At 37.5% G+C, this 27,512-nt stretch overlaps 1 protein-coding gene across 1 annotated transcript in view; it reads right to left on the reverse strand.

Moving 5' to 3' along the window:
* Positions 1-1,591: 1,591 nt before the first annotated feature.
* The window catches only part of EFEMP1 (EGF containing fibulin extracellular matrix protein 1), a 51,832-nt gene continuing 25,911 nt past the window's right edge, over positions 1,592-27,512 (reverse strand). The window contains exons 6-12 of the mRNA XM_054063765.1: positions 14,340-14,462; positions 10,493-10,612; positions 8,169-8,288; positions 6,641-6,760; positions 5,067-5,190; positions 4,760-4,955; positions 1,592-2,791 (exon numbers count right to left, since the gene is read on the reverse strand). Of these exons, the coding sequence (XP_053919740.1) occupies positions 2,633-2,791; positions 4,760-4,955; positions 5,067-5,190; positions 6,641-6,760; positions 8,169-8,288; positions 10,493-10,612; positions 14,340-14,462 (962 nt within the window). The 3' untranslated portion in view covers positions 1,592-2,632. The remainder of the gene's footprint in view (positions 2,792-4,759; positions 4,956-5,066; positions 5,191-6,640; positions 6,761-8,168; positions 8,289-10,492; positions 10,613-14,339; positions 14,463-27,512) is intronic.

Consider the following 27,512-nt stretch of genomic DNA (forward strand, 5'->3'; position numbering starts at 1 on the left):
GTATGAGCTGTAGCTGCCTCTGCTGCTCATGCCACTTGGTAAGTATATAAATATTATCTTTTCTATGCATATAATGATCAATTTTGGATCATTGTCAGATAAGCAGAGACTTAAAGTGGAGATCTAGAGGCGTTAATGATGAAACAGGTGTACATATTGGCAGAGTGTGAAGGTAGAGTAAATTCTTGGAGCAGAACCTGGCAGCTTGGGGATGTTGAGGATGATTTCTGGTTGCTTAATTCACTGCAGGGTCCAGCCTGGTGTCCTGGAATTCCCACAACTGAAGGATGTAAATCCACTTCAGCATCCTGCAGACACCTATGAGAGCAGCTCTGCCAGATGTGAGAAAACTGCTAATTTTAAACCTAGAAACAACAAAACCGATCATTTCTTGGAATAGGCAATGCCGAATTGCACAATTTGGGCAGCTAAAAGTTGGTGTAAAAGAACAGAACTGATGCTGTGGGTAGAGGGGGATGCTTGGTGTCCAGCACAGCTTGTTTGTGAAGACAGATACGTAGAGAGAAATGTAGTTGACAAATGAAGTATGGAGGCGTGTGTGCTGCTTGCCACAAGAATTGCAGGGAGGAGGAGGTCAGAGGCATTTTGCTCTGTACTTGTGTGGGGTGAGGAATTGCCTTTCAAACCAGGAGGATTTGTAGTGATGATGAATGGGAAGGAATCCCTCTGGAGAGAGGAAAGAGCTTCCTACAAGCCAGACTGTATGTTAGAGGGTTTTCACCATGGAAAACGTCACTTAAATCCGTCTTCAAAGCAACTAGGTTTGTATTGCTGAACTCCTCTCTGCAGAGAGGGATGAAGGCTACCTGGGATCTCACTCCACAGCTCAGGGGCCCCAGGCAAAGAAAACACAACCCAGCGCCAGCATTATTTTTTGGCCTATGCCACAACCATGTACTCTGAGCCTTTTGGCAGATGAAGTGTTTGCTTAAAGCCACAAACGACAGCCGGAAGGAATGATCATTGGATAATGAGGTCCTGCTCTGCAATTTGAGCATGGGGGATGTCTCACCCCAAGCCAGAGCAGTTGTTGCCTGTTCTAAATTATATTCCGGAGTGAATTTTTGCTGTCTTGCCATGGAGGATTTCTGGATACCAAGTTCTCCAGCCATGCTCATTGCGTCTCTTTGGGCACATTCCCTGAAAGCAGTTACTGAGAGCGACTGACCCCTCAGTATGGATCTGTATGTCTGCACCACAAGGATTTTTTTGTGTATAATGTGTGTGCTATTCACAAATATTTTCTACAGAAAATGAATTTTAAGTAAAGAGGCTCCTTCCTGTAAATGAGCAACTAACTTGCAACGTGTGTATGTTGGTAGATTTTTCCTTTTTTTTTTTTTCTGTCTGTAAACCTAAAACTCAGTAGGTGATATGTTTGTCCTTCTACAAAGGAATCACATTTTTAGTTTTCCAAGAGGTAATACTGAGTAGACTGAGATTTGGGTCATTCTGTCTCTGCAGAACTCAGTGGGGCTTTGACTTCCACAGTAGCTGATGATTCGGCCCTCTAACGTGGCTAATAAACTATCTCAAAAAGAGTAAGTGCACTATGGTAAGAGATCTTTATTAAAAATTTTGTACATCAAAGCATTAATGACTACATTTTAAACAAGAAATAAGATTTTACATATCACAAAAAATGTGATTAGTTCTTGAAATAGAAATAAATTTTATGAATACTGTACATGACGTATCTGAGTTAGAAGAGCAGGAATAGGACTGAGTGCCTGAAAATATGATACAATTTAATAAGCAAATGTAGTCAGTATGCAACATAATATTTCTGGAAACACAGCATGTTAAGTTCTGTCTGAAAATGTTGTATCCCTCTAACTAGTAACTACCAACAGTGTTCTCAGGAGAAAGCATTGACACGTGCCCAGCTCGGTTACTAATTTTTCCATTTGGAGTTTCTTTCATTGGTGAAGAAATTTTCTTCCTATGGTCTGTTTTTCTTGGAGAGAGCAGAATGTTATTCCATAGTATAGTTAACATGATCTGCATATAAAAACCCAAGGCAAAACATTTGTCACAATGTGACTTTACCTCCAACCCAGATTAGAAAAACCAACTGACAGCACATAAATGTCTACAGAAATAGATTTTTATTGACTGTTATCTTTTGTTACAAAGTAGTTAAAAAGAAATATACTTTAGCTTATCAGATAACCTTTACTGTGTATCATTCATACTATATATTTTTTTTCTTTTTGAGATTGTCAGTGTAGCTGCATTAAAATTTAAAATAAAAACAACACAGAAGATCTCCTTTTAATTGCATGACCTATTTGGCTAGGAAGGGTGTGTGAAGTTTAACAGGATAGTATGAACATACAGTTCTCATACAAAAGTGTAGTATGTATCTAGTCCAAGAAAGGTAATAAAAAAAGATTTTAATCTTTATACAGAAAGTGACAATGCCCATGTTATACTATGGAACACATCTACTAATTTTGAATTACAGGTGTAATGTGTGGATTAAAGATATCAACTTACTAAACAAATCTTAAAAAAAAGGAGCAAAATCTATAAATAAAATAGCAAGTGCTTTCTTTAAGATAATATTCTTTGGCTGCTTTAAGTGCCAGTGAAGGGTTACTGAAAACCACTAAAATGCATAAGGTCCCACTATTATTGTTAATCTCAACACGGAGCTTGTACGATAGTTCAAACTGTTGACTGTTAGCATCTCCAGATCCACAATGTGTTCTCTTGGTCCCGTTAGTGATTTCACCAATACAAGCATTGCGCTTACAGTGCTGGTTTGCTGAAAGAACAACAAAAAAAAAGTTTAATTCAGTCAAATCTAAAACAATTCCCTTGTTCTGTCAAGAGAGCACTTGTGCGTTACTACACTGTAAAAATGCTCTGTCTCAGCACACAGATACACAATGCTAGTATTCTTCTAACATTTTTAAATGGCCGTGACTAATCACGCACCTGGCTTTGCTGCAGGGAGAACTTTACCTGACTGAGGCTCAGAGGAATAAACTGTACTGCAAAATCTGTTCCTGGTTATCCTGACTCTCCTAAAGGATGTGAAAAGTGGTAATCTATCCCAGGATGGTCTTTGTTTTTATCCCCATCTATCAGCTTTTAAAATATATGGAGAGCAAGTACAACAAGAGACCTAATGTCTTTAACAGTGATATAGCTTGTTCAGTGGAGGGAAACTCTATCTTATGGCTCATACTCCAGAAGTTGTGCTCCCCTCGTAAACACTGTGGATTTTTGCAACTGGTGTGCCTATTGCCATCTCCTTGTACCACTCTAAAGCTCTTCTCCCAGCCTGGGGTCATGCTACTGGGGAACATTGCCAGGCCTTGTCTGTCGCATGCTGCTAGTTTGCTAAACAGCTTTGTAATTTAGAGATGATAATAAAAAGGTAAACTCCATTTCTCCCTTCACCTACAACAATTATTTTCTCATCATGTCAAGTGAGTAGGGCATACAGATAAATTCAATCCATCTCCTGTATCTGAGACTCAGCTCAGAGTTTTACTGAAACAATAGCAATAGCTTCCTAAATAAGCCTTTGTCCCTTGGCAGGGACAAACACGCTTCCTCATTTAAGGCCTGCAATTTCTTGTTGGGTGGCAACAGAAGATTGGGATTAGTCTCAAGAAAATCACTCTGAAGCCTAAGTCTATCCCAAAGTAAACCAGATGTGATCTTGTTCTTTTAAGCAAATAACAGTTTGTATTTTGAAGATAGGTATGGATTTTTGATGTGTAATAAATCCAGAGAAAAGCACTAGATTGTAGGTTATACCAGAACAAGACAGACATGGATGAGTAGTTCCTCGTTCCCATCTTGGGCAACATGGAGTAAACAGGCGATACCATAAGTTAGTACACTTGGGTGTACTATACAAACCCCCTAATCTTCACATTTGAAGAAAAATAAACAAAACTGAAAACCTTCCAATTAATAAATTTCTGTTTTAATTTTTTTTTGTGTTGATTCTGTTTTACTGAGTGTAAAATGACATATGAAGCAAAAAGGATTTCCCAGGAATTTGTAAATATTACAAGCATCCAAGAAAATCAAATTTCTTCCAAAAAAAATCTTAAGAGCAGATGTTATAGGCTCTTTCATTCATGTGTATCTACTTGAATGCATGATACCAACAGGAAATGCTGCTATTGTAAGTCACTTGAACTTTTGTGGTTTTCTGAAATAGTTGCAGCACTGTGGAAAAACAAAGGTTTAAGTACATCTCAACATAAACCCCTTTTTTGAGAGTTGGCCTGGACTCTGCACTATAGAAACCAGTTCCCCATCCCAGGTTATTAATGATTTCTCTATTTTTTTTTTTGTGAAAATGAGATAATTAACAAACATAATCGCACAAGGAATCTTTCTATAATCTTCTAAATACATATCTATGGGGTATTGGTAAAGAGAATGAAAAACATAGAGGTATCTCATGTGACTCTGACATGGGAGTCCCAGGACTGGCAAATATTCATGACCCCTACTAGTCTTGTATTCATTTAAAAGAAACAGTTTGATTCTTAGTTTAGAGTTTTCAGGTAGAAAAGTACAAGGCTTCTAAACCTGGAAACCAAGCACATTTAACAAGAAAGTATTAAAAATCTGATAAGCTTAGGGATGCAGCGATACTTTTATGGGAACATTTGATGTGTTTGTCAAAATGGCAAGACACTACAACACCTTGGTAACACCAATGATTTTGTATCCCACTCAGGGTGTGACTCCCACCAATACTCACTCTCAGATAAAATTCTCCATTTTCGTTTCCAGACTTGATCCGGAATGTGTTAATAGTATTGGGGTAAATAGTGGTTGCCTGAATCTGGAAGATATCAGAAGGCACTGTTCTGTCTGAACGGATGCTCATGTATTTGTACACTACAGAGTAAGGCAGCTCTCGGCAAATGGCATTCGATACAGGGCAGACACAGCGGCTGAAAAACAGAAGTAGATAAAACTGTGATACTCGCAATCAAATGGTACTCGCTTTGTTGATCACGTTGCCCTTTGAGGAAGATTCTAAAAATCCCTGTTTTTTCTCTTACTTCTCCGATGTAAGGACATAGGGCTCTTGACAAGGATTTCTTGGGTAACAACGAAACCCTCCATGGTAATTCCAGCAAATTTCATCCTCTCTGCATTCATTAGTAGTCTCACACTCATTTATATCTAGGAGGAAGGAAAAGGGACTATGTCAAAGCAGATGGAAATGTGTTTGCTACAAAAACAAACACAATGTCTTCAAAACAACAAAGCCTCCTGCTTTTCTGTTGAAACTCAACAGGTTTCTGTGTTCTTTACCTGCTTTTCCAGTGCCTGGCGGTAACGGATTTCTCTACGCAGAAATGGAATAAATTTTTTTATTGAATGTTAATAAAGTCTGAATTTCTTTTTTTAGTTTGCTAAAGATACACATTAATCGTACATAATGCAACTGCAGAAACACTGTGAAGTTTCTAATTAGCAAAGAGTGACCTTATAGCAGAAGATATCTTGTAGACACAGGAAAAAGGAATAGAGGAAGAACTGTGATTTTCTGCTTTTTGCAGGTTCTCATTTTTAATTGCCTGAGTTTCATGGTCTCACTAAAATGCTTAGTTAATGGCTATATTTTACCTAAATAAGCTTTGAAAGGAATAACGAAAACTTGTTTATTGTGCAAGCAAAGCTTTCTTTTTCACCTGGGAAAATACGCTTGACTGGAGGTGGGGACTGTCAGAACTAAGCTGTATTAACACTCTACTATCCTGCCAGTCCCAGAACCCTGCTACTGTCTGCCTGTATGGTCTCCTGATATTAATACAGTCACAGAAAGTTTTTATTCAAATATAATCTCTTGGGAGGCACAAACATTTTTTGATGGTCAAACGAACTACCCCACAATGTTCAGGATCAGCTGCTGTTCTTAAGAAGGAAAAGGAATTAATCTGAATTTTATAAAAAATACTATTAATAATTAGTTATTTCTTCATCTCTTCTGTCTATAATTAGCACATCTATTTATTTCTAAAAATAATGACTGTTAAATTGGGTCCTGGATTACATAAACAATGGATTTTGCACTTAATATATTGTTCTGCAGTATTGTGTAGTAAGATGCAGAGGCATTTAGCATAAGTGAAGAAAATCACAAACTTTAAAACTCTGGCATTTGATGGCATCTGACCAGAATATTTATCTTCTAATCACAAATTATCTAAGGTGCTCAGGTCTTGCATTTTTTCTGTTATCATAAGAAATACATTGCTCATTTCTACTGTTGCTGGATTTAGGAACCTCTATCAAATAAAACATTATATTAAGCATATTTAGTGTCTGTAAAAAATGGCATTTTTTTTTGAGATATTGATCTCTGAACCTTAGACTTGCTACCTAGACAACGAAGGCAAGTCTCACCTGAGGGCTGCAGAAATTTTATCCTAGGAATCTGAAGGACTTAGAGTTTGAGCCAAAGGATTCAAATATGAATTAATTTAAGACATGAAATTAATCATCAAATGCTTTATCAACACATCTTTTTTAACATAATGGTAATCCTGTCATGAGATATAAACATTCAGATAGCAGGTGTTCTCAGTCTCGCACAAAATGGTGGTGTTAATAAGATGAGGATACTCACCCTGACATGTTCTGCCTCCAACTACCTGGTATCCTTCAGGGCAGACACATGAAAATTTTCCTGGTTCATTGACACACTGATATTGACACATATAACTTGAGGTTCTGCATTCATCAGTGTCTGCAGAGAGAAGAAGAGCTTAAAGTTGTTTTTTAACATCTACCTTGTTACAAAACTAAATATAATAACTAAATGCTGGTGCTAAAAGGAAAAAAAGAAAGAATTCTGTCTAAAGAACGTTATGAAAAAACTGAAATATACTGTTCAACAGCTCACAGCTGCAAATGGAAAGGCAAGTTGTACTTGTGTTTCAGCACTAATCTTCCAAAATGAGAATTTTTGATTTGAAGAAGAAAAATCTAAATTTCAGAAAAGGTTTGGGAAAATAACTCCTAGAAAAATTTATACTTCGAGTATTCCAAAATGTGATTACTTTCACAAAAACCACAGATGTGAGATTAGTTAGTAAGGCAAAAATATTGCCTTTGTTTTTGTGCCCTACCCTGATGGAGCAGCTCTTTGGGAAAGAGGAGAAGGCCTCCTCCTTTGTCTCTGTGTAATATTCACTGTATAATATCCTGTTTTGCTTGTTTTGTCTTTGTGTAACCATCAATTCTTTGCTAGAGAAGTGCAGCGTAAGTATATGCTATTAACCGGAATTGAAATTAAGCCTATCAGAACTAAGGAATGGCTGGGAAACAGTGTAGCTTCCTCCTATAGCTTCTGAAGTTTGATCTGCTTCTTGATTTTATGTCAGGGATGTCCTTGGAGGCTGCATACTTGTTGCTCCCTGTTCTCTTCACTTGTGAGTAGGATTAGCTTAAGAATTTTGGAGAGGGAGCATCTGTAATAGCTCTGCTGGCTTGTTCAGGAGGGCAGTGGTAAACCAAAAAGACTTCTTTGGCTCAATAACTGGTAGAAAGGATATGGGCCTTAAGCGTGAGATCATCATGTGTCCAAAAGGAGATTAGAGGACCCCTGCGGAGGCTCTGGCAGAGGAAATAAAATGTTGATTGTATAATCATCAGGAGACATGCTGTTTGCATACACAGTCTTGAAAGCACCTCAAAATCACAATTGTGGCTTCCTTAAAATAAAAAATTTGAGGTTTTATTTTTCAGAGGAGCCTAACAACACAAAAAATTGTGCTTGTTTTTGGTTTGCATTCCTTTCTGATTCATTTAATGGTCATCAGCATTAGACCACACACAAATCGAGTGAGTTTGTGAAATAAGTACTCAGAAGCCTTAATCTTCCCAGCTGCAATCTGAAATGTAGTAATATCTGTCCTGTTTTGCACATACTATTAAAGAGATATCCATATCTACATGCACCTGAATGCAGCTACTAAGGTGTCAATTAGCAACCACATTTGCAACATAAAAAATGAACGTCTTGAGAGTTTTGGCTACAAACTGAACCTGTAGTGTGGCTTTACTTCAATTTTATCCCTTAGTTCACAGAAAGACTTACGGGAAAATAACTAAAAAAAATAAATTGCTCTTCCTAGACAAAAAAACCTGCTTACCTTCACAGTTGATTCTGTCACTGCTTAACTCGAATCCTGGATTACACTGACAAATGAAAGAACCCAGTATATTGTAACACTGTTGTGCACATGGGTTATTCGCATCACATTCGTTTATGTCTGAAAGGAAAAGTTACAGATCTTTATCTTGTGTAGCTGGTAATTAGGCTGATTAAGTCGATTAGTCCTTAGTCTGGGTCTATTGACAGAAGTTCAGTTGACTGTATCAATATAAACTTGCAGCCATTGGAACAATGTCAGACCTGTGCCTTACATTCCATGTAGAAAAAGAACGTTTTTCCAGGAATGAGAGTTATTCTAATATGTGATGAATTCTTCCAAAAATGTTTAGTGTGGCTGTTAAACTCCACATTCCAGCGTCTTTTTTTCAGGTATGAAATGCCAAGTCTCTATAAATAATTGATATAAGGAACACATACTGATAAGACCTCTCAGCATGCAGTGCTTAAGATTTATATGAGCTATTTATTACTCTTAAAATTCATTCTTTTAAATTCCATTACAATTATAACATGAGCCTTTGAGGCCAGTGGAGTTTTGCAACGCTCTAAGGCCTAGACCATATTGGGGGAAGGTATGTTTCTGTGCTAGATTTTTTCCATAATGTGCCCCTCATAAGAACATATGTGAGAACACTATGGTATGAGAAGCAATTTTTAATGGTAAGTTTATATAACTGTAATCACTTCTGGAATCTATAACATTCATTTTTCACAGGCTGTTGACTAACTGCTGCTCCTCTGCCATTCACTCTGTGGGTTTTAGTCTATTTTCCCTTGTATTCCTCCCCTTCATGTTTTCCATTCATATTTGTGTCTATCAAATATAAACATTAGTAGAGATGCATTTGAAAAAAATCTGGAGTTCCTGGCTTTTACAAATGTTTATAAACGTCACTAACACTCAGTCATTTACAGATGCAAATAAAACCTGACAGAAATGACGAATATTAGACATTCACAAAAAGCAAAGCAATGAGGAGGGTGTTAATATTCTATACGATGAGCCTCTTAGTCCTGAAAATGAATGGTACTAGGGGAAACCTGATTACCAAGTTTATTATTCTCCCTTTCAGTTAATGTACATGACAGCACTACCAGAAGGAATAAATAAGCTAGCCAAAGCCATAATTTTGTTTGTTTTCCTTCCAAGAAATATTGACCCACTTTCAATATATGCAAAAGTTGTAACACAAATGTAATCTGTACAGCTGTCAAGTATCACTTCTGCCAGATGACTGTTGCAGATGTGACAGTCTGTCTTGATGCAGCAATCATGCAGTTACAAATTTTCTTCTTAAGATTTACTGTGCCTTTCCTGGTGGGAAAATGTCTTGTTGGGCTGGGAGGCCAGCAAGTCAGAGTGCTATGCAGTGTGCCAGGGTACTTGATTATCCACGGCAATGCTTGGAAATAATGGTAGAAGCTGGAAAACCCATATTGACTTATATACCTAAAAATATGTATATATTAAATATATTACACATAAGTATAAATATAATTATAGCCATAATGAAATTCTGACCACCTCCATCATCAATCTTACCTTTTCAATGGCCATTCTCTCTGCACTTCAGCACAGTTACATTTTTATTATTAGTCTGTCTAATTCTTCTAGATCAGAATTTATGATTTTAAACTTAACAGAAGTCTTAAAGTATTACTGCAAGGCTTCCCTTAGCGTTTTTTACTTCTAAAGGGAGAATCACTTCTAAAGGGAGAATCACTTCTAAAGGGTCACTCTTCTTTAGTGACCCTTGCTTTCATTTTTAACATTATCTTCTATATAGCCAAATGTGACATTCATAGATATTTTCTTTCATCACTAAATTTATCACTTGCTGAGGATAATCATGTTTAACTGCAGAGGTACAGCACTGTTTCCTTTGTTTTCCAGTTCCAGCCTTTGTGTTGTACAAGCTGGGAATAATATAATGAAAGCCAATGATAATGCAAAGCAATCCACCAGAACTGAAAGGATAAATAAATCTAAGATTAAATAATGTATATAAACCTCCAGGGTCATCCTAGTTGCCAAACTAGATGCTCCTCAGAAACCTACTATGCCAACAAAATAAGAGGTTTTCAACAAGGCTCAGACTTTTTCTGTAGCCCTTTCATACTTTTCGGATCACTTGCAGGAGAGCCTCTCAATACAGCAACTGGTATGTCTTACTGGTTGGTATTTATTTCCTTTAAGTTGGGATGAAGATACTTAAATTTCAACTGTGGCAAGTCATGTGTCAATATTTGTCTCTATACTGAGTGAGCTCATGTGTAAGTACTACACAGAGTAGTTCTTACCTACACAGGTGTGGTTGTTGGATGCTAACTGGAAACCGGCGTTGCACTGGCAATAATAGGAACCAGGAGTGTTCACACATCGATGATGGCAATACGGGGGCAGGGTGCATTCATCAATGTCTGAGTTATCAAAAAGAGAAATTAGTTCAAATGAAATCATGGCAGTTCACTGTTGCTGTTTTGTATCCAAAGAAACTGCAAAGTTAATTGCACTTGATTAAAAGCAGGAAAAAAGCTTATGTGAAATAGGTACTGCTTCTGTGGGTATCAATGGGAATACTATTTTACTCTAACTTTTGTAAAAATCTGTTTTATACTGATTCTTCCAGCACTGAGATCAATACACGCTCCAGCTTCATTTTTACTTAGATTCACAGTACTGCTTAGTCTTGTTTATTTTCTATAGGTAAAACCCAGAATGTTTTGTTCTGCCTTACAAGCAAGACTTCTCATGATCAGATGTAATGCTGACCAACACAGCAAACGTGGCTTGTAGATCTTGCTTTTCCAAAAAATTTGTACACATATCACTTAGCATGTACTGAGTTTTTTTCAGGTGCTTTAGGAAGAGTCCAAATTTTCTGTGCAAGTACAGGGGAACAACAAAGCTAGAAGGCTAATGGGCATGAAAAGGAAACAAGTGGTTGTGCTTCCGCAGGGTTCCCCCAGAAACTGGCTTGCTCTCCTGCAAGGAGCTGCCATCACTCCTGCTCCCCTCCCTGCCTGTCCTGCATACCTTTCCATACAGCAGCACTAGCACCTTGTGGCTGCACTCAGTGGTGCCAAGGAAGGTGATCAGACTGGCTGAAGGTGGTGCTATCTCGAGCAGTATTAACTTTCCACAGACTCTACTTGCAGATTAGCCCTGGTTTTGAGGTGGAGCAGGGTGCCTTTCCAAGTTGCAGCATTCCTAGTGTGCATTGGAGCAGGGTTTTCACCTGTGAGCCCTACAAAATAAGCAACAGCTCATTCTTTTATCTCTCTGCATTTTAAAAGGATTCCTTGCATTCTGGAAGAGATACTGCCTCTTTTATTGTCTGGAAAACACTTTTGTATTATGCCACAGTGCTGATCGTGCATGTATGTGCAGCAGCCGTCCTTAGTTGTGGCCTGCTTGAGCTTGGTGAAGAAATCCATGTTCTGTACATGTACACAATGTGAGATTTCAAAGGCTCAATGCTGAGACAAATAAGACCAGTTTTCACTGGAACAAAGAAAGGCACTTCCCATATCCATGCCAGATCTTGAGTTTCCTACCTCCAGCTGTTTCCACCATAGATGTGTTTAAAAAGAGGCCAAGACTTTTTTTTATAATGAGGAAAGTGTTTGTTTTAATATCAAGTGAAAAAATAATCTTCAGAACTTAACCCTTTTTTTGCCAAATTTACAGTCACTGTTTGGGGCTAAAGCTAGCAGTGGAGTATTTCAGATGGTTCTGAAGGAAAAGGCTTACATTGGAAAATTACTGACTATCCATACAGTAGCAATTGTGGCTATAACTCCTGTGGCAGAGGGAAATTCAGACATAGAAATGGAATAAATTAGGAGACACTTCAGATCTCTTCCATCCTTCACTTTTATAGGACTAAGCTCTTACAAACTGCTGTTTAAAAATCTGATTATACAATAGAGGCATATGAGCAATGCTTTGTTGCTTAGGCACTACATTTATGCACACAGATGCTTCCAGGATCTTACTCTACTTCAGTGGCAGTTTTCCTTGTGGGATTAGGCACGTTGGCTACATGCAGATCTAAGGGCTAAGCATTATCTAATCAATTCGGCCAAATCCTCTCTTTCAAGTAATGCTGGAAAACAATTCATTCTATCTGCAGTTCTGTGTTTCAGAAAAGACTAATTTTGCAGTATGTGAACAAACAAACTAAAAAAAAACAACTTAAAAATGACAGAAATGAAGAGTGAATTTAGATTAAAATCAATCAATTGTTTGAAATGAGTCCTTTTTTCCCTCTATCTGGAAGCCAAAATAATCTGGAAAAATTTCTTTCAAATTTAAGAAACATTTCCTCCCATATGGAGAACCTCTATCAAGATCTGGCCCCAAGAACATTTTCTGGCTAAGCTGTTATAAAATCCCCAAAGAAAGGCTTTATTCTGAAATGCTGACAGTACTAAGTGTAGAGATGTACTTATAATTTAGGTCAGTGTGTAATATGTAACACAGGTGTTTTTCTTGGTTTTGACCTAAATAGGAGAAGGGAATTTTCACTTTCTAGACATCTTCATGTATAGATTTAGATGCATAAAAGTATTCATATGTAGATATCGGGGTGTATCATTATGCTGCTTTTCTTTTGAGTGCTGTAATATGCATCCTATGAGATTTTCAGGTAGTACCACAGCTCTTGACACTGCAAGTGCTATTGCATAGCTGTAATATACTTCACCTGCTCTCAAAAATCTAGATAAAACACAGATATTAAAAAAAGAAAAATCAATGACCTGTCAAAACTATTCCTCTACCTACATTCCAAACTACTCATCCTAATCATGCACAGAGAACTGAGAAAAATCATGTACATGTGTGTTTATGTCAGTTTGTCAGTTCAGGGTCTCACCCCCATCTTTTGGGAAAGAGATAAGAATTTGGGCTGATTTCTATAGCCTTTGTCTCAGAACCCTAAAGAAAGAGCTATGCTCAGAAATGTAAGTTAGTTTAGATGTGTACTGAAATGTACCCGCTTTCCTTCCTGCTGCTCATGTTAGGCAGTGACTACCTACGGCCTTTGAAAGGCTTTTTTGTGGAATCATAGAATGGTTTGAGTTGGAAGAGACCTTAAAGATCCTCCAGTTCCATTCCTCCTGCCATGGAGGGGAAGTCTTTTTTAAGGAGTTTAAAAATAAAAAAGTTCTTAAACTTTAAAAAAAGGTATCCCCAACAAAGGAAAAACAGGTAAACCTGAAATTCTGTTCTTCCTGTTCTGCTGCGGAGAAAAAATCCCCCACAAACCCAACACTTTTCTTTCCGCATAAAACCAGACTGGTGTCTTATTCAAGACCACCCCTTTATATCACCTCATGATATATATATTTGATTCTCTTATTTCATAGCTGGTTTTATGATGTCTGTCAAACCTAAAGCTTAAGGTTGGAGTGCCTATAAAAGCAATTAATCCATTGAAATCATGGTTAAAGAGGTGTTAAATAAAGGCTGAAGGAGGACTGTAGGAACAGAGCAATTGGCACTTTTGCATGATGTCCCCAAATGACGATGGAATAGGAAAGATGCAGTGTTTACACTGCACTTGGATTTAATTTAATGCTATACTTGTATAGGTCCCAAGGGTGCCGATAGTTTATTTTGGCACAAAGAATAAAGCATAGTGGTTTATAAGTTGCATATACCTGCATTCAGAGTTTCCATCTCTTTCATTTATGGTCATAAAACTGAGTACTGAAACAGACTGTGCAAGGGGGCTGTGCAGAACAGGGATTAGGTTTGTGTGAAGGTAGTGCTTTGTCCTACGGATCTGGAGTCAAGTCTTGCTGAGGTCAGTGGAAAGAAACGCTTTAGTTTGCCGCTATAGTACACTTATGACTGTATCCGGGACATTAGGCAACACCCCAATATAAACAATAAACACAATGGTAACTATTAGGACAATTAAACTTGTAAAGTTCAACTCCAAGTGTTGATCATATTTAAAATAGTTTCTAGTCCCATGTTTTAGTAATTAATTATTGTGATAAAGTGATTATTCCATTGCATTTCAATGTTATACAGCTGTTTTGCAGTACACACACCTCTATACTTTATAATCAATATAAAGTTTGCATCTGTAGATAATGAAAGAAAATAATTTAGTCTAGAGCTAAACCAACTTACCAACGCATTGGTCCCCTCGTTTCTGATAGCCCGGAGGACACTGGCAGCTAAAGGACCCTCTTAAATTGACACATACTTGGTCAGCTCTACAATTATGGGTTCCAGTTGCACATTCATCTATATCTTTATAAAAGAAAACAAATGCAGTATTAGTCATGAAGCTTATTTACAATTCAGCCCATTGAAATGTTTTACGCATTTTCAAGCTACCTATAAGTGAAGGTGGCAAAGTTCAATATACTCCAAAGATGTCATCTCAACACTTATTCCATTTGCAAGACACAAAATGTTACCAGATTTCTAATAGCTTTTAATTCTTATATTCTGCATTTGCAAATATTTTCAGATATGGTTATTTTAAACAGATACTTTTATTTGTCAAATGCCATTAGTATTTTGTACTTATTGCTATAAAACATTCTGTAAACTTCTTGCAAGTTTATCATATTTTTATCATATTTTAATAATTTGGTTTCCACACCCCCTCCCCGTGCTGGATGTTTGTTGCATGCTGAATTACTCCAGAAAACTTCAGCAAATGTAGTTCAGCCCTTTCTCAAGAATGAGATGAGTTAGAAATATGTTTTGCTAATACTAAAAAGACTCTGGTAATCTCTTTTGCATGGTTCCCGTGCTCTGTACTTTGGACAGGGACTTGGAACTTGGTATGTGGTGGCCTTTTCATCAGGAAGAGATCTGCCTCTTGTCATTCCCATGAAAATTCCCCTAATTCAGTCAATCTGTTAAAGTCTTTGGAAACAGTTTACATATGTGTGTATTTGAACAGCACAGCTATAAATGCAAATACTAGACCAATACTTTTCAGTGTAATTCAGGCAGCTTTTAGTTCACACTAAATGCAGGCTTATACAAGTATAAAAGTAACATTTGATTTTGCCTATTCATAACTGCTGGAGGTACTTAATTATAATTAAACTACATGTGCTGACAAATGGGTTGCTTAAAATGGAATTACAATTCGTTTTCTCATCTGAACATCTGAAATGCTGGAGAGCTTTTTATTGTAACCTGATACAGTACAGTGAAAGGACTTTTTAATTTTGGCATTGTACACAATTTGGAGACTCTGGGCTGAATAAACAAATTCCTTAAAACTTATGATCTCTAGTTTACAAATCTCAGCTGACCTCTCTATTTGTATAGGCACTGGGGACGTTAGAACATCACCAGTGGCAGATTCTGGGTGGTGCATTGGAAAAAATGATGGATTCTTTCTCATAGCAAATGAAAACAATTTTGACCGCAAGATTCAATAAAAAATAAACCATCAACAGTTTGAACTAATTCTCAATGTTTGTCCTTTCCCCAAATGTCCAAATATTTTACATATATCTTCTCTTTATCTGACAGGAAAAATAAAGTCCATTTATGTCAGCCTGCTCTTTGCATTTCTGCATAATATCACTCCTAAAGCTGCTGTGTTGATGCAGGACTTGCTGACTGCATTGTTCTGTACTGACAGCTGAAAAGCACATTCTCAGGTGTAAAGACTTTCAGGGACTATTGCTGGCTGCCTCATACCAACTCGACACATCATTAAATGCTTGAGCCAAAGTATGGTGGAGTTCAGTGCAAGTCTTTGCAGAGACTTCACTGGGCTTTGCATGTACTGCTCCTTTTATTACAAATGTTGAAACTAAAAGGGATATAATACTCATACAGCTCAAATCCTTTTTGTTGCAGAGTGTACTGGAACAACAAGTTTCTCTGAACTCTAGGAACTTCATATATGAGTAAACTTAACGTGAGTTACCTTTTAAGATGGGTTAGTTAAAATGCATTATAAGTCTTCATGTTGTCACTTACATCCATGGCTTGATTTCTGTTTAGCTTAATTTCTATGGAATAATAAGCTACACCAGCTAAAATGAAGCAAACTAGATTGACTTATGCACTCAAGGTCTTTGATTTTTCCAACAGTAAGAAAAACAATTACTCGGAAAGTACTGTTTGACTGCTAGCTGCCTCCTTGTTTGGAAACTCTTGGAGGATTCGATATTATGGCTGAAAAGATCTGTGTTTATAAAAGCAACCTTTTCTTGAGACTTGTTTCAAGGACACCTTTAGAGGTCTCCTAAGCTTCTTACTCAGGGTAGGATCCTGGACTGGGTTGCACACTAGCTGTGACTACATCCGGTTGTCTACATGCCATGAAATTACATATTCATATGTGGTGTATTCTTAGCGGACTTCAGAAGAGCTTTATCAGTGGTTACTCCACATCATCATGGTACTTTTTGCTATTTTGGCTGGTTTTTCTGGATGGCTTTTGGTGAGATGTGAGTACCTATGTAAACTAGAGAAACAGGCACATGGAATTAAGTATCAATGGAAATTCATTGAAAACTTCGGCCCTTTTCTTTTTGCAGACTTTACTGAACTGAAGGTGGGAAGTGAAGGTGAACAGGACAGCAGCCTCTAGCCTTCACTGGGGAAGACAGTTGGCTGTCATTCTTGGAGGAGTTCTGCTCACATCTGTGCAAAGAAATTAGTAATGTTAGGAGGAAGGTTGATGGTCTGAAGTTCATGTTCAAGTGCCTCAATATATTGTGGAAGAAGAACAACAGGCAGCTAGAAGGGTTTCAGTGCTGCAACAATCAGTTCTGAAATCTCTAGTACTGCAATAATTACGGATACGTCTACTGTTGTGATGACACAAGTGAGGAAGTGAGTGGGAGATTTCAGTGCTGAAAGTGGTGCCAAATGTGAATTGTATTGGTGTGGTACCAGAAGCAGTCCAGCCCTTGTGGAGTACAGAAGGAAGCACTGGTAGCTTTTGTAATGTGATGTTGTTGCACAGATCTCTGCATCTATGCCTTTGGTGAGTAAGGCCCAAAGAGAAGTCTTCAGCTTCTTGGCACTCAAAGTGACCTGAGTCATCCTCCATTAGAAGAAGTCTTTTTTTCTAACTGTCCTGAGAGTTATTGGAGCAATAGAGGAGCAGAAGTCATAGGAAGGAAGCAAAATTGAAGGTGGGGGTCTCCTTAGGATGAGGCAGGCCAGTTCCATTTTTCTGTGAGATGGCAGAGGTAGTTATCTACCAATAAACATGCACATGCTTCTCTCCCCATATGAAATAGCATAAACTTGCACTGGTGGTGCCAATACTGATCTGAGATTCCTACTTATGTATTCATGGTTCCTGAATGGGTAGACTGTTTACGTGCAATTGTTTAAGTCTGACTGATCTGAAGTTTCCAGATTGTTTTTGCAGCTATTTCCCCTCTGTATGCAAATCAGGAACTCCCAGGTCTCCATTCTGTTTTTCCATTTTAAATCAGACTTTTCCAATCCATTAGATTCCTAGCTTGCTCATCAGAATTTGTACAGTACCCTCTGATTCTGTGACAGCTGCATCATCTGGAAGTTGCATCAATTCCTGCTTTTAGTCTGTATCAAATGCAGTAATACTGGGATGAGACAGTGGTTATACAAACCACGTGTTTCTCCTTAAACCCTACCATCTCATTCCGCTTGATCTTTCTTGACCAAATCCCTGGACTTAAGTGTGAACTGTAAATGAGGGTATTGGGAATCCACACGTTTGGTTTCTGCCTATTGCAGACATCCATGACCAGTTTGATTTGGCATGTGTGAAGGCATAGCAAGCTGGGGTAAAGGTGTGATAGAAACTCCTAAAGGAACATCAGAGAGCTCACCAGCTTTAATCCTAAGCGCAAGACGAATTTGCCTGACCTTTACTCTCTCACACAAATGTTTAATAATGTGTGTTATGTGCATGTGTATTTATAATAATTAAAAAAATTAAAACAAGACACTCCCCTGCACACACTTGTCTCTCTGGGGAGAGGGTGAGAGAACAAACATGTGACAGATGTTTGTCATGTTGCTTAATGCACTACTGGAAAGCACTCAAGATACCACAGTGATGAGTGCAGTATAAGAAACAGATCTCTAAAGAAAATCATGGGCTTTTACAAGCTCATTCTTGAGCATCTTTCCTCTGCACCCTCTTTTCCAAATTTAGTGTCAACATTATGAAGTTTTCTATAAGTGTTTCAGCAACTGATACCATGGCTGAAGCATCTACCTTAAGCAAGGTTTAAATTTCATTTCTAGATTTTAAACACAAACATTCATTCACCCAGGTAGGCAACTAAAGTTACACTGGTAACCAGTAGTGAAAATTATCTTTTAAAATTACCTTTTCTTTTTCCTTTATATTTTCTAATCTCAGCCAACGTTTTAAAAGATTGTACTGTTCACTACAGATATACAAGAGATGTACATTTGTATTGAATTGTTAAACAACATGAATGGTATTTGATTATCGACACATGCAACCTGTGAAATATAGGTTAATTCTTAAACTCACTCTATCTCTGAGTCCAATCCAAGATGCTGCTCAGATTCTTATCCTTGGACAGTTATTCTCTGGACAGTTACAGCCTGTGTAGTTGGAAAATTTCCTTTGACAGCCTGGAGTGTCCCTAACAATCCTTTTGCAGATAGATCTTACTTGAAAATGGAGCTGGGTTAGCTTCAGTGCCTTGATTATGGTAATAATTGAACTCAGATAATTATGTAGTCTTTCAACAGTCCTCTCAAAAATAAAATTATTATGCGGTTTAATTGTACTTCAAATAGGTATAAAGATTAAACAAAACTTATAATGCGTTTGGATTGAGTAATTTACACGTTGTTTATAGGTGTTACATCTAGAATACTACATTAAAAGAATGTGACTGTTTCAAAGTCAAGTACTTGTGGGACTGTGAAACACAGGATTCAGGTTCTCTGAACAGTCTGAATTTAGGTTCATTAAGCATCACAACACAGTGTTTAGTTACACGAATCTTATATTTTGTTTTCCTGCAGGTTTGTGCTTGGTAGAACCTTACCATTCCCAAAAAGGGTTGGGTGGTATGGTCCTCTATCAAGTTGCAATGATTACTGCTCCATAAAAACCTTAAATTGATGTAAAGAGTCAGAGTCAATAGAGAAGGGAGGGAGGAACATTACAATTAAGGACACTGGTCTTTCCATTAAATTACATGTAAGTCACACGGCGCTTTCAGAAATGTTTATGGAAGTCCTCAACCATACTATGGTAAATATGGCCACCAGATCCCATGACTTATCCTAATATAAATACCACCTTTTGCAGCAATTCTCAGGGCTATTCCAAAAAGTTGATTTTAGAAGACTTTGATACTGATAACTATCTGCAAATCAAGATAATTCTCTGATTTGCACAGGGTACTGTTTGAGGTTTGCAGAGTGCTACAGAAGTAATGTGAGCACCATGGAGGGCAGCAGAGTTTGCTCTTGTAGTCCTTAAAAATATAAATCAACTTGCATTTCATAGTTATAATTCCACAAGCCTCACTAATAGCTATACCCAGTGATTCCCTCATTTTCCAAAAATGTACCCGCGCTCCCTCTTGAAGTGATTTACACAATTATGTCCTTCCATTGCTGACTTTGGCAGCCTGCTCTATATTTCAACCACTAGTTGTGTATAAAAATTTTGCCTAACCTGCTTTTTAGCTATAGCTTTCTCTAAATCTAGTATATCGTTCCCTGTTTTAGAGCTAGTTAGTTTTTTTATTTCTCTACTACAGTCCATTCTGTTAGGCTCTTATCTACATCCACAAAATTCTTTCCTAGTCTCTCTTTCTGAGCTACAAACCTGGCTCTGTTCCCTTCACGCTGTGACTCATTTTTCCCAAACCCCCTGACTCATGCTCCTTGCTCACTTATGCAACAGCTTAATCTCTGTAATTTTCTTCATATCATTATGAGAAGTACATAAATTCACAAGATGTATTTCACCAGTCCTTCAAACTTTCATAGAAAAAAAATGCAATCCCCATCTATCCTTCATCTTAAACCTTTTCTTCTCTAGCTCATACCTGTATGTTATGCTCAGAGCTGAAGAATTGTATTCTTAACCAACTCAAGTATGTCTTAATCCTTAGACTGAAGTGCTCAGCTTCCTGCTGCTTGCTGGTTCTCGACATACTGCAGTTTTCTATAGCACCCTCATGCACTCTTTCTTTGGGTATATGTTCATCTGTTCAAACATGTTTGAACAAAATGTTCAGATGTCACAAAATGTTTGTTGGTTGCTTTCTCTATTCTCATCTGTAGCAGTCTTGTAATCAGAATATTCCACCTGATCAAAATGAAGGCTCTTAAAATGACCTGAAGGGATTAAAATTCTTATTTCTACCCCCACTGAGAAGCACCAATGGACCAGCTTCTGAATGGTTTATACAAATCTGGAACCTGGAATGGTTCCACTGATGTCAGTGTTGCACTTGTCATTGCCTCCAGCGAAGCTGCTCTCCATTTGTTTTGAATGTAAACGATAAATATTTTAGTTAATCAGTTTAAATTTTTTGAGTTCTCAGTATGAGTTATACCAGAAAATGACTTGGTCTATTTTTCTAGTAGATTCATCTGCACTGAAAACACTGCCTCCCACGTAAGCAATGGCACCAGTGAGTCTGATCTCAGACTCACTGAGATACAGTCATCCGGACAGTACTGCAGGTATCTCAGAGAATTCACTTAACTTTAGAATTTCATAAAAGCTTTTGCTTTCTGTCCACTTCCTTAGCTCTCCTTCTGTCTGCAAGGCATGTTTTATTACTACTCTTCAGAAACAACCAACAGAATGAAAATACTTGAAGAAATTAGACCACTACAGTTCTTCCATGAGTATGGGCTTACTTTATTTTACCAAATTAAGTATTCTGTCCCTTATTTATATTTCTTATATTGTTCTTGCAACTGAAGCCAAGCTCACTGCTATGTCGTTTCCTGGATCCTCCCTGATCCTTTCTTACACATAGGAACAACATTAGCAATCTCCAAATTCCCTGGTTCCCTCCCCAGCCTTAGCAAGCTATCAACAATTTCTGTCAAAGGCTTTTCTATTTCCCTTGCTACTTCCTTCAACATTTGGGATGTTATTCATCTGGGCTGGATGCCCAGACAACTTTTAACTCATTGGTGTTGAGCGGCTGCATTTTGCGGTGGTAAATACCAGCAGAAAATCTGTTACATAACATCAGGTCAGTAGGTACCAAAACACTAAATATTTGGAGAGATTTCTCACTTCTGGAGTGGCAAAACCTGTTAATATACAGACCTGCACTCTAACAGTGCAGTCACTATCCAGTAGTGTCATGAGGTAGTGTCTATAATTCTGTGCAGCTCTGTAGCAGCCCATAAACTCCCTCTTTATTGCTGTTTTTTCTTTTTCCCTTTTAAATTTTCCTTTGGCCCTTTCATGTTAAGTACATTGGACTGATTGCCCTGGTAACAAGTTTTCACAGTTGAGCGAAGGTAACCTGCACAAATACTTGTTTGCACAGGAAAAATATATGTAAGAGCCAAGACCTACACTTAAGCAAATATGTGAGGTAGAATGTTTAAATTAATGAGATTTTCATGAAAAATGCCACGACTTCTTTTGGTGTGCTGAAACATTTTCTCTCTCAAATATGGGAGTACAGCAAAGAAAGTTCCTCGTAGATTTGTCTTTTGGCGCTCCTGCACATCATGGCTCAACAAAACAGAAGTAATACAAAGTATTAATGTAGAAAATGTACCAAAAAAAGTCAAATGTAGGGAAACTTGTAGTTCCTTGCATGATTTCTGTATTTGGACTGCAAATATGTTAGCAACTACCATGAATTTGGGAAAGTTACCCAACCACAGTGACTTCATGAATATGAAGGTACAGGAAAAGCATCCTTTCTCTATTTACTGAACAGAGTTAACAAAGGATCAATCTGTAACAATCAAGACTGGACTGCAGTACTTTGTCACAATTATGTATTGTCTTTGGTATAGCCAAAGTGAATTGACTTATCACATAGAACAGCTAAATAAAGGAGTGAGCCATAGCTTTCAGCACTAGAACACCTCCCACATGTTTGGGAGTAGCAGGGAGCTGAAAAGGAAAAAAAATGAATTAAACTTTGAATTGATTCTTTATTTCCTTTCTCCTCTACTTTGCTTCCATCTGTGATGCTACCTTCCTCTCTAGTGTATGCCATACAGTCTGTAAATGATATGGTTAAAGGTAAATGGCTCTTAATTCTGAGATTGCTATTGACTTTGAAGAAGGAGATGCTATACTGAACCTACTTTCTCTATCCTGTATCTTAACATAAGATTATATTTACAATTGTTACACTCAGGTAAGGATGCTTAACCCAAATCAATGCCCAAACACATATTCTGCTCCTATGCCTTCTGCACAGTAGCTGTCCATGCTGGAAATGTTACAGCAAGTTAAAAAAAGCTTTTTCTATGTTGTGCTCTGTATTTTTCCAGGCCTCCACCCGTACAAGCCATAGTTCAACACAGCTCGTAGGAATGTGCTCTGTTGAGAAGGTAAACTTTGTTAGCAAATCACAACCATGGTGAATTAAATGAATGTGACACATAAAACACTGTTCAAGTAATACAGTAATTAAAATGATTATTACAAAGAAAAGCGGCATGGCGAATACAGCAGCAATGTTAGTCTGATACAAGGCCACAAGAACTTTTTGCAAAAGACATTTAACAATAGTATTTTTGATTCAATGTTACTTCAACAGGAACAGGGATGCTAATATGTCTTTGTGTTTAAAGTTTCTCAAAGGGAAGAGTATTTTTTTCCCCAACAGAAGACCACAGCGTTAACTATTAGTCCTCCTGCTCATCAAAAAGATAACATGTTTTTGATTGATTTATATTCATTTACAATTTGGCTTTATTTCTGCTATAATATTTCTGTGGCCATAAATGCAGCCACACTTGCTTTCAAGTTATAGTCCAACAATTCAGTGCAATAGATCCGCAAGTCTCAGAGTGCTTCAAAATGTGAGTTGTCATAATGGTAAACTTTTTGATTTACATTTCAATAGCTTATTTTTACTTTCAGTAGAGTATTTCCTGCTGTTGCTTTCTTGTGACTTTATACTAGAGGTCTAACAACTTGTGCTTTTTGGTTCATGCCTGCCTAAGTGAGGATCACCCACCCATGATGACCAATACACTTGGACTATGCTCAAAAACAACAAGGGTGGATTAAACTATTCCATTATTGCAGATGAAAGAGTTCTCCCCGACATCTGGCATATCATCTTCAAAACTGATATGGAACGTTTCCATAAATTCAGCTTAACATTGTTTTTGTGAGTGTTCCAAAGTATTTTTAACATGAAGAAATAGCATGCAAACTAATTTCCTATTTGAAAGTAAATGTCTTGTTCTTATTTCTAATTCACCCAGTTATTAAAAATGAAGGGGAAAAAAAAAAAAAGAAAAAGATGTTCACTTAACTTGAAGCATACTGGTTTGTTTATTTAAGTTAATGGAAAAGCTAGTCAGTGTTTGATGTAAAGCTGCCCCCTTGCTTGAAAGAAAACCAAACAACTGGTTATGAATTATGAATATCTCCTAATAGTTTCCAGAATTATCTGAAGGATGTATTTTTTCTTAATTACATACACTTAAAAGTTCCAAGTTCCCTATTCATTTCCATTTTGTTTATTTCTCTCCTTGGAAACGTCCTAAGCATTTTCCTTTAGCTAGGCTTGACTGAACAAACTATTACTGCTACAACCTGTTATATTAGGGAAATAAAGACCTGAAAAGCTTATTGTGGTTTTTAATTAGGAAGTTGAAGAGTCCCTCATTGAATCTTTGCAAGCCTTTTCACAGCACTTACACTGGCAGCTGATGAGTCTCTGCAACGGAAAAGGCAAAATTCTACCCAAGAAGCGTGTTTCAGAGCACACTTTAAAAATCAACTTTTATTCTGCAAAAACACAAAAAATGGTTCCTGCAAAAAAACCTTGCTTTTCCCGTGTATTGGCATGTCTTCAACTGTTTCAGTTGTTCCTAATCAAACCATTCCTCTTGTGAGAAACCACAATGTCTCCTTATGGTGAGGGAGGCATCTCCCTGTGGGAGTTGCTGGCAAAGGTAGTGCAATGGGGGATGCAGTCTGGTGAAAACCTGGTCTGTCTGTGTGGCACTACCATCATCTGCATGTCTTTCTGACAACAAAGGCATCCAGTTATCAACTGAACAAATTCTAATTAACATAGCAAGCAAACCGATCCACTGAGCATAAACTATGTGATCTCCAACCCTAGACTGAAATACAAAGCCTGATTTTGCTGTTGTGGTTAGTGAATGTGTAACTCATCAGTGCACACTTTGCTAACTTAAGAAACAAAGAACCTGAAGATGTAAGGGACTTAAGACATAAAACAAGGGACTTAAAATACTTGATATAGGGACCAATTTTATCAATAAAATCCTATTCTCCTTCAGGCTTTGCAGGCTGAATGAGCTTTTTTAGGAATTATAACTGTAGTTCCCAAGCTGAGAGTATTTAAGGTCAAATCGAGTTCAATAGCAACTATCAGAAAGAGAAGGCTTATCTAAATGATGATATTGTTTTTAGCACTAATCATCCTATCTGTTGGCAGTACCAACATGCTGCAATCTCCACAGCTCCCTACGTAAATAAGCAGATTCCTGATGCTGTTCCAACTTCAGAAATGCCTTTGAAGGCATTATTTAGTTATGAATTTTTCCTACGTGGTTATGTGATACTTTTAGCGTACTGCTGTACATACCCACAAATGCCTTGTTTTAGAGAAATGTATCTAAAACTTATTTATTTTCAAAGTATAATTGGTGGGCACAGATCTATATTTTACCTTCTTGTGAAATAAAAAAATGAAATAGTTAAAAGAAATTCACTTTCATGCCTTCAACAATTTTTGAATGATAGAAGAATAAAAGCAAATTATGGAAATAGTACTTAAAAAAGATACATCAGTTGATTTGGTCCAAAATATACTCTAGGGATGGGAGGGGACTGGAAGAGCTGGGATAGAAAAACACAATGTTCAGGTTGCACAGTTCAAATAAAGTTAAGTGAAATGGATGTGCAGAAGTCAAGATTCCTGTGGCAATATCAGTCTGACCATGCTACATACAAGCTGTGTTATATGGTACTGAGCTAACAAAACCATCAGGAACAGTATCTTGTAAATTCTTGTTTGACTTTCTTGCCTTAAGAATTCATGTTGGCTGGCTCTCCATTTTAACTTAAGTGGAAAATCCAATTTTCCGTGTAATTCTTAACATGAAGAGAGCTTAAAATGAAGTTTTAAAAATTCTTTATTTGAAAGAGAAAAGATGCAAGAGATGAAGCCAGGCATGATCAAAAGAGAGGCACCAGAGAAAAAGAAATCTATTCTTTGAAGGTAGAAGGAAAAAAAAAAAAAAGGCAGTATGAATATTTATGAAGAAAGAAAAATGAACATCAAAGTTAAAAAGATGTATCATAATAGAGGTGACTAAGTAAGTGGAGGCTAAAGAAAAGAATGGGGAAAAATGCAAGGCACGCACGTAACAGCCCTACTAATGTAGCTGCTTTTCATTTACAGAAATAGTGTTTATTAGCAGTGTGATCTGGTTAGATCACCAAGGTGTTTTGATGCTCACTTTTTGACCAGAGGGCTGGTAAGTACCTGCCAATGTTTATTTTGCTGCTGGTTTTCTGATCCAGACTATAATTGGAGTTGTTAAAAGGATGCCTAAACAGCAATCGCTGAGGTGGTTGAGTGCATCCTGTGCGGTGCAGGAAAATGTGTCCTGCTGTGGTTGCAGGTGCCTGGGACATGCTGAGAACAAGACAGGGGCCCAAGGGACATTATGGTGGGTTGTGGGCAGAGCAGGGATGGACGAGAAGGGTGACTGAAATAACTTGAGCGTGTGCAGTCTACTGAAGATTGTAAGTTGGAGTGGTGCTTGGGAAGTATTTGTTGTTCTTTCAAAAACCTGACAAAAAAAATCTTAAAACTGAAAATTATTATTATTTTTGGCCCCGAACTAAGATTTTTCTGGGGTTTAGCCACATTTTTTTTCTGTGTTCGGGAACGAAGAAGAAAAAAGACACCAAAGAAATACTTTGTTCTTTCAATGAGCCAGTAATAAATAAAAACTAACATTTTAAAAACCAGAAGTTTCCTTGGGAAGAGAGGGCTAGTTTTGCTTCCAAAATTACTTTGCCTTAAAATTGTGATCAACTTTGCTCTGAGGCTAAGGATCTGACTTCCCAGCCGCCTTTAAGTAATCAAGTAGAAGTAGCAACTGGGACAGCTTTTCTCTCTTTTTTTTTCCCCCTGGTCTTTGGCTGGGAAGTTACATGGGTTTGCCTCAGAATAGATGCTGTGCTACCATAATCCTGGCACTTTTCACTGAAAACGAGATCTCAGCAGTGTTTCCTAGAGTAACTAGACTACTCCTGAAGTCTGCTTGAAGGGCTGTTGAATAGTGAAATGCGGGAACCTGCTTTTGTTTGCCTGAGCATGTGATTTTTTTTCTTTTTTTTTTTTTTCCTAAACCTTGTGATCTTCACAGACTTCTGGCGAAGCTTAAAAGGTTAGTTTGAGAAGGGAGTGGCTATCATTTGTTTAGAAAATAAATAGAAAAATGTAGGCCAAATACCAATAAAGTTCCAGTTTTAAAATATTAAACTAACACACAACATTGCTGACCTGAAAAGGTCACATGAAGTGGGAGAAAGGATGTATTTAGAGTGATTGCCAGGCAGGACGTGGGATCTCTCACTGACTTGGCAGTAGATACTTCAGCTCTATTTGCTATTAGTTCTGTTTCTAATGCTCCATATTTGCTAAGTTCTTAGGTTTGACAAGATCCATGCTTTATTTTCCAGTATTTACATGGTATTAAGCAAGTGTGCAAATCTATTCAGAGTAACCAAGGCCTACACTGCTCCTGTTTGCTGCTTTGTCTTTGGTTAGTAGACAGGATGCTCATAAACCTGGGAAAATGGAAGTTTTGAGGGATTTTCCTTTGGGGTGTGCTATCAGATAACAAGGTTATTCGTAACATGTTTAAACTTGCAAAATATGGTGGAAGAAAGCCCTTTGCTTCTAAAGTTGTCAGTGAGAGTGAAGAAACGACGACTTACACTGCAACAGAGCTGTTACAATTCCTTCTGAAAAAATTGTTACGATCTAATGAAAATGTAAGCATCCCTTTCTATGGTCTGACTTTAGGGTACTTGGCTAGCATAAAGTAGAAAACCTAACAGAGCAGATAAATAATTGCTGCCACATCATCTAAGCACATCATTAT

Source organism: Cuculus canorus, chromosome 3, assembly GCF_017976375.1.
Source record: "Cuculus canorus isolate bCucCan1 chromosome 3, bCucCan1.pri, whole genome shotgun sequence".
NCBI lineage: Eukaryota > Metazoa > Chordata > Aves > Cuculiformes > Cuculidae > Cuculus > Cuculus canorus.